Below are 14,231 nucleotides of genomic sequence, written 5' to 3'. Positions count from 1 at the left end.
TGTAGCCTCCAGGCTACAGATGGTGATGAGGCCACAAACCCAAACTGATCTGTCTATGCACAGTATTGGGCAGATGGGATCTTGGAGAGGCCTAACCTGTTCAAGCAGTGTTGCAAGTAAAGCATGATTGCTCCTAATTCTTAGAAATTCTTATATTTGCCTTTTCAAAATCTCTCTGTCTTGGTTTAACATGAATGTTTCTTCTGACCTTTTCTGAAACTGATACAAAGCATTTACTCCTCAATGCCAGACACTTTACTTATACGTAGCTGCCTGAAGTTGTATTTTTTTAATGCTAATCTATGAAACCACCTTATAAAAAGTCAGACTATTTATTCCTCTAGTGTAATATTGCATGCTTTGAATTGCAACCGCTGTTCAGAGTCTTGAGAGCAAGTCTTTACCTGTGATCCTGTAATTGGAGAAATCGGGGGTTGAATCTGAAATTATCTGCATACCAAGCATATAGCTCCATGGAGCTAGAACCCCTTCACCAACAATTTATTGCTCACAGTTCTATGGTAGAATAAGTATTTTGTCCAGATTCAATACCTGACATCTCCAGATGAAGATATTAAGTCCAGGAAATAATCCATATGAACTGTTAGCAGTCAGTGGCCAGTATTGAGCTACATAGACCAGTAAATTGACTTGATATGAAACAGCTTAGTAAATTCATTTTAGAAAAAAATTGAGCGTTTGAGAGCTTCTGCCTATTCCAGAGATTGAGAGCTAGACTCTCCAGTAAATCCATAAATTGGCTTCCCTTGTCTCCTTCCACTGGGCCAAAACTACCTGTTCCTCTCGGAAGCCAGCAGTTGAGTATATAGCCATTTAATTTGTTGTGTATCCACTCATGAGTTAAGCTGATGGTGCCAAGAGCTACTATGGCAACCCCTCATCTCTGTGGCATAATTTGGAGTTGTCTCATTAGCTTCTAGGGCAATTTTAAAACATCATGGTGCTACTCATATGGCCCTGGTCTGTTTGACATATGTCCAAAACAAAGAAGCACTGCTAGCTCAATGGCCAGTTTAGCAGAATACAGCCTTTTAGTTTAGAAAGGCCTCAGACAGTGTGCTTCTCCTTAGAGAAGTGCCCAGACACAAAATATGTGTTTTGAACACATGCCCATACACATGTACCCTACCCCATTGCACCCCATTTCATTGAGACCAGGTTTCTTTGTGCAACACAGTACATAAGACATCTTGTGCCTTGTGGACAATTTTGAATGTAATCAGCATGTTTGGGTTCTCTTGCTAGGCTGGTAACCAGCCCTTCAACCGTGCCATGCTCTTCAATGTTGGCTTTCGGGAAGCAATGAAGGACTTCCACTGGGATTGTGTGATCTTTCATGATGTGGACCATATACCTGAAAGCGACCGTAACTACTATGGCTGTGGGCAGATGCCAAGACACTTTGCAGCAAAGCTGGATAAATACATGTACCTGTAAGTAACTGTGATTCCCTTTTTGTGCACTTAAAATACCTTTTTGAAAAAAAAAGGATAAGTGGAAAAATGAAGGCAGACCACTATAGCCCAAGGCTGACTTTGTCCATGTACCCTGGAAAGCGATGGCTTGTGACAGGCTGTGAACAGGCCACCGAGACTGCCTTGGTCTCTGAGTGATGTTCTGTTCACAGCAGGTTTGACTTAACATTATTTATTCTTTTTTTAAAATACAGCCTCCCTTACAATGAGTTCTTTGGAGGAGTGAGCGGCCTAACAGTGGAACAGTTTAAAAAAATCAATGGCTTTCCTAACGCCTTCTGGGGCTGGGGCGGGGAGGACGATGACCTTTGGAACAGGTACGTGGCATACAGGAGGTGGAAGGGTACACATTATGTGCAAGGTCTAACTTAGTTTGGTTTTCCCACAGGCTACCAGATCCTTAGTATCAGACAAGCACTGAGACATTCTCTGCATGATATAACATTGTGGTAGAATTATTCTGGGTGGCTTCTCTTCGGTAAGCTGGGGATGTAACTTCCTGAGCAAACCTTATGCGCCTATCTCTGCAGTACAAGTTGCCTGAGGGCTCTTTCCAGTTCCCTTTTGTTGTGATTGGCTCTGTTCCTGCATGCTTGTTGTCAGTCTTGCTGAATAGCATTTGGCTGTCGCATAACCTCAACATACTTTCTCTTTATCTTGTATATAACCTCAGTTGATTTTAGAATAATGCGTTTTGCTTGAGGAGAGGAACGCAGGTTGACTCTGCAAAAAATGTGCTCCTAAGTTTAATGCACAGTAAACACTAGCTGCAGCTGAAAGCAAACTTGTACTGCTGATCAGGCCTGGGGGCTTCCTGCTTGTCAGTTTTTAATTGTCTATGTTCTGACTGGTTTAAATATGGCTTCTTGGTTTTGAGCTAGCCTGATCAGAACAGTGCTTAGAAGGCACAGTGGGGAACTTATTGCTCATGTTGTAGAGTCTTAGAAAATGCTGAATTCAAACCACCTGAAAAGCTCCTTCCTTTTTATCTTTCCTTCAGGGTCCATTATGCAGGCTACTTGGTAACTCGGCCAGAAGGAGACACTGGGAAATATAAGTCAATTCCACATCATCATAGAGGCGAAGTACAGTTCTTAGGAAGGCAAGTTAATAGGTTTAAAGTCTAATTGTATTGATTTTTTTTACTGTAAAGAAAAAGGCAAACACCAAAACATCATTTTATATGTATTTTATCAGCAGAATTATATATGTATTTTATCATCATAAACTGCAAAGGACTTCCACAAAAACAGAAGGTACATTCCATTCTCAGGTTCTTAGGCCATCATTATTTGGTCCATGGGTTTGCACATTATGGCCCTATCCCAGCCTCTAGTGATCCTGTGCTTGAAGGAAGGAGAACTTCCACTGTAGAGTCACACAAAATCTGACTGTAGCTAGCAGAAATCTTATAAGCTTTTTGCAGGATAAGAAAATGCTCTGTTCCAGCCACTGTGCACCCTAATTATTTCCAAAAACATTTTGAAAGTGGCAGGTACTTGAGGCAGAACAAATTCCTCAGCCATGTGGCTTCCAGTTACTAGCATGCCTGGATCATAATCATGAAAGCCCTGCCAGCAAACAAATTCTGACTCTTAAAAGCTTATGGAAATGGGTACGTGCATGAGAAGGCTACCATTTGCAACCTCTGGTCATATGGTTGCAGCCAGCCACAGAGCCACATAGATCTTAACTGTGTGGTCACAGTGCTTACTGGGCATTTGAGTCCACCCTTGGTCATCCTGAATTGGTCTCGGCATGGGGCTGGCATGCTGTATGTAAACTGGAAATCCATGTGCATATGAGGGATGCTTGTGTATAGGAAGCTTGAATTGTGCCAGTTCCAGAAGGGTCTACCTACCCATTCATTCACAGTTTCCTTATTCCTTCAACCCAGGCCTATTTGTCCTCTTCTAGCTCAGGCGGTGCACAAACTTTCTGAATTCTGCAAAAATGCAATATTACAGTTGGGCAGCCATCATACTATGCCCATCTAAGAGCTAGCATAGTGTAACGGTTGGTGTATTGGACTAGGATCTGGGAGACATGGGTCAAAGTCCCTGTTTGCCATAAAGATCACTGAGGGATATTGTGAGGATGAAACGGAGAAGGAAGAACTGTGTGAGCTGCCCTGAGCATGCTGGAGGAAGGGTCAGATAGAAATTGAATGAATCATAATATTGTCGAAGGCTTTCACCGTCAGAGTTCATTGGTTCTTGTAGGTTATCCGGGCTGTGTAACCGTGGTCTTGGTATTTTCTTTCCTGACGTTTCGCCAGCAGCTGTGGCAGGCATCTTCAGAGGAGTAACATTACTCCTCTGAACCAATGAATGAATCATTTCTATAAGAACATAAGAAAGGCCATGCTGGATCAGACCAAGGCCCATGAAGTCCAGCAGTCTGTTCACACAGTGGCCAGCAAGGTGCCTCTAGCAAGCCCACAGACAAGATGACTGCAGCAGCATTAACCTCAAAGTTTTGACTAATTTTCAGTGCAGAGTTTTAGTTACGTGATGCAGGAACAGTTTTGTCCACCATATTTGTCACTGAGTTTACCTCCCTTTAGGGAAGCTCACAGCAGCCAGTGGCTTTGGGCCAGTAGAGTTTTATCCTTACTGATGGGCTTTCAGCAGTTCCTCTTGAATTGCCAGGTGGCAGCTTGAATTGCCCTCAAGGTTTTGAATAATTTGGTTTTTCACAGTTCAAAAGGAGAAGTCCCATTATGGTAGAAAAACCAAATGTGATCTCAATTGAGGAGAGAACTTGCAAGCCTTATTTTGCAGGTTGTGTACTTAAGCTCCAGATGTGAATTAGCTACACCACTGCTTGAACTCTGCTTTTTCTTCTTCTTCAACAAGGGGCTTGTAATGGCTTTGATCCTCTTGTGTAGCCCAGCTAGCCAGTTCTATAGTACAGACCATCATCTCTTATGGATTATTTTTAGATGGGTCTGCTTCTAGCCCAGTCTTTTACTTGCCTTTAACTTTCAGAAGTCCCATGTGGCCCACAGTACACATAGTAATTCAGATCCAGTTCCTGCAGTCTGGTTTACAGCATCCCAATGGTCAAGAATCTCTGCAGTGGTTACATTTCAGCCATGGTTCTCTGAGAGAGGCTGAAATTGTGCTTGATTTGGTGCTGCTCTGGAAGTGTGGTTAGGATATACAGATGTTGTCCTTGTATGAGCTTCTTTTCCCATCAATGAACATGGAACCTGGGGCATACCCGGTAGCCAGTGCATGTGTTTCGCTTGGGAGAGACGTGTGCAGTATTCCTTGTCTTAATGGATTCTTGCCACAAACAAGATTCTGGAAATGGAGCATAGTGAAAGCCTTGCTATCATACCCTTTCCTAAACTTCATAATCATAAAGTTTAGGGGGGGAAATTAAAGATGTTTTTGCAATTTTAAATGATGATACCTTCAGTATTCCTTGCTACTTGGCTAGGACTCTTCCCTTGCTCATAAGTAGACACCTGGGTATGTTTACATCTGCTTTAGATTACTTCTTCCTGGCATCTTCTGTAATTGCAATATAATTGCAATATAGTATGAATTGCTGTTAAACCCTAAAGGTGGGAACAAAGAATTAACTAGGAGGTTTTGCAATGTGCACTTTTAAGTAACTGCATACTGAAGTACAGATTGAGCCTGTAGTACATAAGAACATAAGAAAGGCCCTGCTGGATCAGACCAAGGCCCATCAAGTCCAGCAGTCTGTTCACACAGTGGCCAACCAGGTGCCTCTAGGAAGCCACTAACAAGACGAGTGCAGCAGCACCATCCTGCCTGTGTTCCACCGCACCCAAAATAATAGGCATGCTCCTCTGATACTAGAGAGAATAGGTATGCAGCATGACTGACAGCCATGAATACCCCTCTCCTCCATGTTAAAGTTAATGATAACATGATAACATAAAGTTCTCAGCAGATTTCCAAACTCCCCCCACCCTCCGGTTCCCTGAGCAGCCATTTGATACAATTAAAGAAACACCTCCCCTTCCATTCTACTGTTGATTAACAGCTATGGCAAGCAGGCAAGGATAAATGCTTCTCTTCTAAAATTAAAGAAACAACAGCTTCACCCTGCTCACAAGTTGAGTCCGAGTGGTTGGAAATTTCCCCCTTAACTCCAGAAGTGAGGGTAGCTTACAGCTGAATGGTGAAGGAGAGATATTCTGCACATGCACTGAGCTACTCTTTACTCCTTTGCAGAATCCAGAACAGAGCCCCGCTATTAATAACAATGTCTTCTTGAGCTGAGCCCTAGATCACATTTTTTAAAAACTCAAGGAGATTCATCCTTCACCTCCAACAAATCTACAGTATGCCCCCCTGAAATTGTTTTGGAAAACCACATCAAAATTGTTTGCTTTCTTTGAAGTGACAAAAGTCTAAAATGTCACAACATTAAGAGGCTGAGCTTTGCTTCCTCTGTCTCAAAAGATAGGAAGAACTGGCAGATGAAGGACTGCACACCTGAACTCTCCCTTCTTTAGAAGTCACAGGATCCAAGGGCCTGCAGATTGTGCTTTGAGCAGTTCCATTTATGTAACTAACTGGTAGCCCTGGGATGAGAAGAGCTCCATCCAGTGGAAATGCTTGAAGACCTGATTCTTTTTCCTGCTAGTAGTGAGAATCATTTCAGGCCTGTGAGCCCACAATGATGATTGTTAAATCTAAGCAGGTCTTGCCTGGATGGGGCAGTGCCTACTAGCTCCCCTGTGAAGAGCTCTGAGTCTCCTGAAAGGAGAGCGGGATTTATAGACAGATGGAATTAATAAGCCATCTGAAATGCCTGACTGAGTGGAGTGTTTTAATTTTATGCCTGACTATAATTTGCTGCAGTAGGGTCAGCTTCTGCCTGGTCCTATTTTGCTTGCAAATGTTCCCTCTTAGCTGATATCCAGTTCTTTGTTGGGGAGAGAGCTGGGTGTGACCTCTGCTGAAAATCTTGACAGCTTGTGTTGCCAGAGAGAATCCCCACCCTGCCAGTTTCTTCCACACATTGAGCCTCACAATATGCATCCACCTCTGACATTCCTACAAACCACCCTAGTCAGGCCAACAAATTGTTCCAAGTGGCTGCAATGACATTTCCTCCTCCCCCTTCTCCTGACTCATTGTTTTATCTAGCTCAGGTTCAAGTCCTGCATCCTCTACAGATCCAGCTCTTCCTGTTTTTCTTTTATTTCCAATCTGTTTTCTCATGTCCTTCCCATCGTTTTTCTTTTCGTGTTCTCTGTTTCTAGCCTGAAACAGGTAGGGTGTGCTGTGAGGTTTCATGCTACTTGGGAAAATGCCATAGCACCATTCTCCAGATTTTGTTTTTGCTCTGAAACCTATTTAATTTTTTTGAAAAACCGGATTAATCTTTCTTTGCACTTCAATCACTTAGTCTCTCTGCAATATTTAAACAACCCTCTTTTGGGTAAATGAGAAGGTGCCATATTTGCCTTCAAAATTATAGAGTGCAGTGTTCTTTTAATCATAGTTGAAGCTTCCAGATGAACAGGCCAATTTAAATCAGGCTTATATTTCAGACAGTTTTTTACAACTATGCAATTGCTTGCTTACAACCATTAAAGCTTACATACATACAGCTAAGTGGAACCTCTTTACCACCAACTAGGGATGCACTTTGTACCTTGAATATGTAACAGCGTTTATTTTGAAAAATGGGACATTACATGGAATATTAACTTAATGCTCATTGTCAAACTTAAAAACAACACCCCAATCACACAGGCATGCATAAAGTTGTTAGAAATGGGATTTAATGAAATATATCAATTGAAAGAGGGTGAAATTGGCTTCAGATAACGTTGAGGTCCTCTTCCCAAGCCCTGCTCTTTATGTTCCTACCTGTAGAGGTGAGGCAGGTGGTAGTCAGAGATGGTACTGTTTGAGTGGGAGTATATTTCTGTAAGAATGGGTCTCAGTGGCTCAATTTGGACTTAATGTCTCCACTTCTTTCTCTTTCAAAACAGGTATGCACTGCTGAGGAAGTCCAAAGAGAGGCAAGGATTGGATGGCCTCAACAACTTGAACTATTATCCAAATATTACGTACGACGCCTTGTATAAAAACATAACTGTCAACCTGATGCCGGAGCTGGCTCTGGTGACTGAGTACTAAGAGAAGAACAAAACATGTTGCTATCTTGTTTTGTAGGGTTCTCCTGGACAAGAAAAGTCTTATGTCTAATGAAGGATCACAGTATTTTGAAGAATAATACTGAAAGCACGCACACAGATGGTCTGTGACTATAGCCCTCCTCAAACTGGTGTTGTGCAGTGAGCTCGGACTTCACTTCCTGGTTTTGTTTTTGTTTGTTTTTTTTAAAAAGAACAGTGGCTTGACCTCCTGCTTTGCCCCTGCATTCCACCTCCTTAAACAATCTCCAACACCAAACTGTGATCAAATGTGCTTTTCCTGCTCATTGAATCAGTTTGGCCAAAAAGGACGTTGGCTTCTTGACTTTGGATGCCAGGAGCAATCCTGTAGGCAACAGCCCTAACGAGAGATGAACTGCAACTTACAATATCATTCTTCTACATCTGTGTCTTGTATTGGTTTTTGTTTTTGTTTTTGTTTTGTTTTTTCAAATTGACCTGCTTGAAGAGACTATATATATATGTACAACAGAATCGCTTCTTAAAGAAGTGTAGGTGTAAATAAGCTGTATAAATTGCTTTTGCTTTCTTTTAAAAATTATCTTACCATTTGAAATTGAAGGTTTACAACTTTAGATGATTCACATAACCACCACCACCCCACTTGTGCAGGCGCTTCAGCACATCATGATGGCGCTCATGTGAGTAAATTGGTTCAGGATTAGAAGCTTGTTAAACTGTGATGCTCAACACAATAAAAGTCACAGCAGAGCTTACTTTGGGTAGGGAAAAATGGGATTTTGTGGGGTGGAGGGAGAATAGGGATTACATTTATAAAAGAACAAAAGACCCATCTTGCACCATTTTGTAATCCATGTAACCTTTCCAGGTCTTTTTCTGACAGTTCAGCCTATTCTGCCATAAGTCCCGTAGTGGCAAATAACCACCTGAGAAATACACACCCACATCCCTTCTGCTTCACCTCTGCAGGGATGGTCTTTTCAGTAAATTGTCCTGGCTGTCGCTTAACTTTTAATCCCTTCACATTTTCAGTGCAGTCTGAGTTTGGACAGCCAACTGCAGATTGTTATATTTGCCTTGGGGATAAATGATCTATAGTGATTCCTGTAACTTAACTGTGGGGAAGGGAGGGGCCTTATGGATAGTATTTTGATATTTATTGTGTATACAAATCTGTACACTGAATTAATATAGGCTAAAGCTGTAGGTTAGAGCTCTTGGTTGTGGAAATTAACCAGAGGGAGCATTGCACAAAGGTTGGGATAAATTTATCCAGACTTCAAATTTATAAACAGAAGAATGAAGGGCATTGAGATTAGTTTGGGGAGGGGGGGGGAAATGTGAGCATTGGGCAGAAGTACTTGGTCCATATCTTCCATCCAGTCTGACAGATCCAGTTTTTTGTTTGAAGCTGTCATCTTAGATTTGTGCCTTTTTTTTGTTTTTTGTTGTGGTTTAAAACCAATCCATTTGTTTATACATTGTGTACAAACTTTTTTTAAAAAACTGGAGTCTATAACTCTGGTAAATGTGTCTTTTTTTGGATTGCTTTTTAATATATATTTATAGACAGATTGTGAGTACTTAACCTCAGAAGTACTTTAATTTCTTTTACTGCACTGTTGCCTTCGACTTCCTTAACTTTGCATAGTTTACATTTAGTTTCTTGGTTCGATGGCTGTGTGACCCCCCCATATACATCTGTTGTGGGTGTGAATGACCAGGCCTACTTTCTTGCATCTAAAAAAGTTATAAAACAGTGTCCTCCTTGTGCATGTACACACACATGCTTGAGTTTGGGGATGTGTGTAGAGCTTATCAGCCCATATGAAAGGACAGCGAGTCTGCCCATGAGAATGCTGGTAAGTGTGTAAATTAGGTTAAAAGTATTTGGAAGTAAGTGTGCTTTAAAATACTTCATAAGGGAACCCTTCATAGCTGCTGCAGAGCAGAGGTAAGGATTTGAGTGGGTTATTTGTTAATAACACACATAGCAATAAAGACTTCTAAATTTTGGTTTTTCTCATATGGATGATGCATATGTACCCTTCTCTTCCTTTTTCTCTCTTAAGACCTAGAAAATTAGCAAGAACCCACATTTTTGTTTAATGGTGCTTCAACCGAGGAATGTATTTCAAGCTGTCTGAATTTGCCATCACGTACATTTGAATGAATATATCTGTTCAACTAGACAGGCTGTCTAGCACTTCAGACGTCTCAAGCTTTTAACATATGTAGCCATCAACCCCACTTCCTTGAAAAACAAGACAAGGAATTACCTCTGCTCAGAAATGCACTTAACTAAAGATCGTCATGGAAGGGTCAATTAGACTTCCTAATCAACGGCACTCTTGGTTTATTTTGGTTTCTCCCCCCCCCAAATCACGTTGCTTTCTGTCCCTCTTTAAAAAATGTGGAATATTTTTTAAAAATGTGCACTGTTAATCTTATCAGCTAAGTCAACTACTGTATAGTAAATGTACTTGTTCAGAAGCATAACTGTCAAACGCATGTAATACTGTGTAAAAAAATCATCTGTAAAGTGTACATAACTTTGGCAGCTGAAATTCAACAAGGCCACTGCTCCCCATCCCCCAACTACATGTTTGCTAACACTGCTGGGGGTGGAACATGATAAATGCCTTTTTTTTTTGTATGAACCATGTACGTCTTCATTTGCTAAAATTGTTGAATATCCACCATTTTGTTTTTGTTTGTCCAAAAGAAAACTCCCCTTCAAAGAGTTTACCAGTTGAGCAACCACCACACATTTCCAAATGCCTCCTCTCACTGGGAGCATTAACCAAACCATACTTCTTTCCATCCTATTCTGTTTGAGCTTGCTCTTATGTTTTCTATGAGGTGCCAGGGGTACATTTTTGCACTGAAATCTAGTGTTTTAAAACACACACAATTTTCAGCAAAGCAATCCTTTGTGTCATTACATTTATTTACCCATGTGTTTGTACATTTTTGTATTTGTTAATTTATGAATGATTTTTTCAGTAAAAAGAATACATATTCAAGAACCAGGAGATTTGAGTAACGTTGCTTTATTTATTGAGGGAAAGATCTGAGGAGCAAAAAGGTAGGGTTGTAAAAGGACATTAACGCATGGCCAGTTTCTATAGTTTTTCTTCCTGTTTTGTTGCACGACTTTTTATTCTGATAACAAAAAATTACATGCATGAGTTGTGAGGGAGCTGCTGCCTCCGCTCTGCATTCCATTTCCTAGTGGAGGTGAGGGGCAGCCGGCGGCGGGGACTGGCGAAGCAGCCGCCCTGCTGTCCCCTGGGCAGAGCAGAAGGGAAGCCAGCGAGGGGAGAGTGAGGGCACGGGGTCTTGAGGTAGGAAGGTGCCGCTGCTGCCCTCAGACAAGGCAGGCTTCTTCCGGCGGGGGAGTCAACCCGGATGTTGAAACGCTCCAGGAAGCTCTTGCGGTTGTCGCAAACATTACATTAAAGTTGCAACAACTCTGCCCTTGGAGGACCCGGGAAAGTTCAGGGATAGGGAGTGTCGATTGCGCAGGTTGGAGACGGCCATTCATGTTGACTTGGCAGATTCTCAACATGCCAGGGAGATTTGCCAAACAAAATGACCATGCATTAATGGCCAGTGACTCAAATGTATGATCAGTTCACAGCAAACTCAGGCAGTTGGATTTTCAGGTAACCTTTGTTAGCTTCACTTTCTCCATACTCTCTCATTCCTTTAAGTAACAAATGATAAAGCCCAGATTTTAACCATCTAGCTCAAATGTTTGCTCGTGTGTGTGTGGGGGGGGGGAGCCATCCCTCATTGTTCAGGGAAGTTGCCTGAATTTGTGATAGAGGTAATGCTTATTGTTCTTGCATTTTGCTAATGGCTTGAGACAACAGAAGCCTAATAGTATAGATTCTGCTACCCAGCTAGAATAATGGGCAGCCCAATCCAAACCGGGGGTGGTGGTACTTACAACAGGCTCAGGGATGGTGTAGCTGCGGTGCCTCCTGAGCGGCTTGCAGCAGCACAGAAGCTAAAATAAAATTAAATCCCCCAAGCCCCGTGAAACTCCTCCATAGAGTTTCATGGGGCTATGCCTGCCTTTTTGCAGGTATAACTCAGCCCCTGCAAGAAGGGGCATTCCCAGGCTGAAAGTGCTTTGGGAGCTGACTAAAGTCCGCTCCACCCTCAGGAGCGCCCCCTTTGATACCAGCGCAAGCCCTTGAGCCAGGAAAATGCTGCCAGTGAGGCTGCACAGGTGCCTGCGGTTTGTGCTGCTGTGCTGCTCCCCGGAGCTGGCATTACTGGCCCTGCGCCAATGTTAGTACCAGTTTAGCCAGCGCTAGTGGCACCAATGCCAGTGCAGGGGTTACACCGGATCCGATCCCCTTTCAGCACCCCCCTATTAGGATTGTGCAGTAAATCTGTTAAGATTAATGGGACATGTGGGCAGGAAATGGGTTCCCAATTAGTCTTTTGCAAGGTGGATACTTGTGTGTGAGAACAGGGTGAAGCTTCTTCAGTAACGGCACTTTTCGAATGGTATGTCCTTCCTCCTCAGGCTGGCCTGTTAACCTGCTCTCTTTGAAGCCCCAGGCCAAAATATTTTGTTTATCCAGACTTTTACTTAAGGGGTTGGTATTTCAACACCACTTTAATACTGGTTTTTAACATGAAAATTGTTATTGATTTTAAACCTCTTAGTGATTTTGGTCTTATGCCCTGGCTATGTTTTAATAGGCAGCCTATAAGGGGTCCCCATTCATTTGTTGGGACTTGATGGCACTTCATTATTATGATTATTAGGTATTAATAACTTATTTTGTGTGTGTGTTTTGTTCTTGTTTTGGATTCCACCTCTGGCAGGTTCCCCTGCAGAGGCAACCTAAAATTTTTGTAATTATCTCAGCTCTTTGGGTTAGACAGTGCAGCTCCATTCTGTCACTAGTGATGCATTTCTCTGGCACAAGAAATCCTTTCCTGATAGAGCTTCTTGAATCATGGGAAGGGTTCTTGTGCCAGAGGAAGCCACCAAGGCTAGTGGAATGAATGTATGGGATCCAACCTCATATTTCTTTGCTCAAGCAAACAAGGTTTTTACTTTGAAGATTACTAATGCTCAGCGTCTTCTCCAGGACACTAGTAATTCTTCCTCTGCTGCCTCGTGTTTACCTGCCATCCTGCTTTAAATCCATTATTTGGCTAATTGCATATCAACGGTCAGTTCTAAAATATAAATGTTAATGGTGTAACGGAGGAATGTACATGTCTCTTAAAAGTAGTATGAACAACAAAACGAAGCCTACTAAGGAACCATTTCCCAGGAAAACTGTATCAATTAATAGTAATTACATTGCAATGTTCAAGAGTCCTCTGATGCTACACTATAATGTCCTTTGCATGGTTTCACCCTCCCTGTCTCCCAAAAGGGGTTGAGGGTATCAAGCTTTAGACAAAACTGCCTTAAACATGTATATAGAGTTTCAAGTGATCATATGTTCAAAAGTGGCAGTACACTGCATCCTGGATCTTTCCTGATCCCCTGTATATGTGTGGCAAGGAGTGTCAAACCAGTGTCTGGAATTCTTTACTGAATATGCCCGTTATCTTTCATTTTGATGTGTCTATAATTTAAATGAATACTTTTACTTCGTTCAGTCAGTTATGGTCCTAAAAGCCATTCAGTGGTTGGTAATGTGACCTCGCCTTATGGATGCCCTTTGTCCAAGTTAAGAAAGCATGGGAAATGCTTTGATCAGAAAGTGGCCATGTGACACATCTGTTGGCTGGCACAGTTGCCTCATGTTCTCATACACCCACACATGTCTCAGATCATTGCATCAATGGCTTCTAAATTGGGCTAGTTTCCCTTGGTTGGAAGGATAAAGGGATTCTGTGGTGGCTTCAATTTGGCTGAAGCCAAAAATAAAAGTAACTACGATGCCTGTAGATCAGGTCTCTTTCTCAATCTTGAGCTCATGTTAATTTCTTTCCTTTCCTTTGTCCCTTAGAAGCTCCTTGATCCATTGATCTTGAGCAGTGTAATTTTAAATCTAATGTTTTGAGGGATATAAGGACTGAAATAAAGCTTGCCACTGACAATGTAGCCTTGGGATACCTGTCACAATAAAAAAAGGCATTATGTCAGACACAGAGGCCTGTTCATTTCTGTGACTTGGAGAACTGTAAAGGAGTCAAGGGAGTATCCTTGGCGCTCTGTTTAACACTCAAAAGCTTGGCTAATCAGATTATCTAGTGATGCTGTTGTAATTAGAAAGGATCTGTTAGCTTGGCAAGGGAATGTATGCAGTTATAGAATCACAGAGTTGGAAGGAGCCATACAGGCCATCTAGTTCAATCCCCTGCTCAATGCAGGATCTTTGAATAAAAGCTCAAATATATTCTTGTGTGTGTTAAGAGCCATCAAGTTGCTTCTGATTTATGGCAATGCTGTGAATGAATGACCTTCAAAACGTCCTATCGTTAACAGCCTTCCTCAGGTCTTGCAAACCAAGGGCTGTGGCTTCCTTGATTGAGTCAATCCATCTTTCCTAGGGTCTTCCACTTTTCCTAGCATTATTATCTTTTCCTGTGAGTCTTGTCTTCTCATGATGTGA

The 14,231-nt window shown here is 42.0% G+C and overlaps 1 protein-coding gene across 1 annotated transcript in view; it reads left to right on the top strand.

The window, feature by feature from the left end:
- The window catches only part of B4GALT5 (beta-1,4-galactosyltransferase 5), a 65,982-nt gene extending 58,178 nt beyond the window's left edge, over window positions 1-7,804 (top strand). The window contains exons 6-9 of the mRNA XM_056844338.1: window positions 1,267-1,454; window positions 1,691-1,813; window positions 2,497-2,598; window positions 7,486-7,804. Of these exons, the coding sequence (XP_056700316.1) occupies window positions 1,267-1,454; window positions 1,691-1,813; window positions 2,497-2,598; window positions 7,486-7,633 (561 nt within the window). The 3' untranslated portion in view covers window positions 7,634-7,804. The remainder of the gene's footprint in view (window positions 1-1,266; window positions 1,455-1,690; window positions 1,814-2,496; window positions 2,599-7,485) is intronic.
- The last annotated feature ends 6,427 nt before the right edge of the window (window positions 7,805-14,231 follow it).

The sequence above is a fragment of the Euleptes europaea genome, chromosome 2 (genome assembly GCF_029931775.1).
Source record: "Euleptes europaea isolate rEulEur1 chromosome 2, rEulEur1.hap1, whole genome shotgun sequence".
Classification (NCBI taxonomy): Eukaryota; Metazoa; Chordata; class Lepidosauria; order Squamata; family Sphaerodactylidae; genus Euleptes; species Euleptes europaea.
Note: the sequence above shows the minus strand (reverse complement) of the source record. Positions and strands in the feature narration are given on the sequence as shown.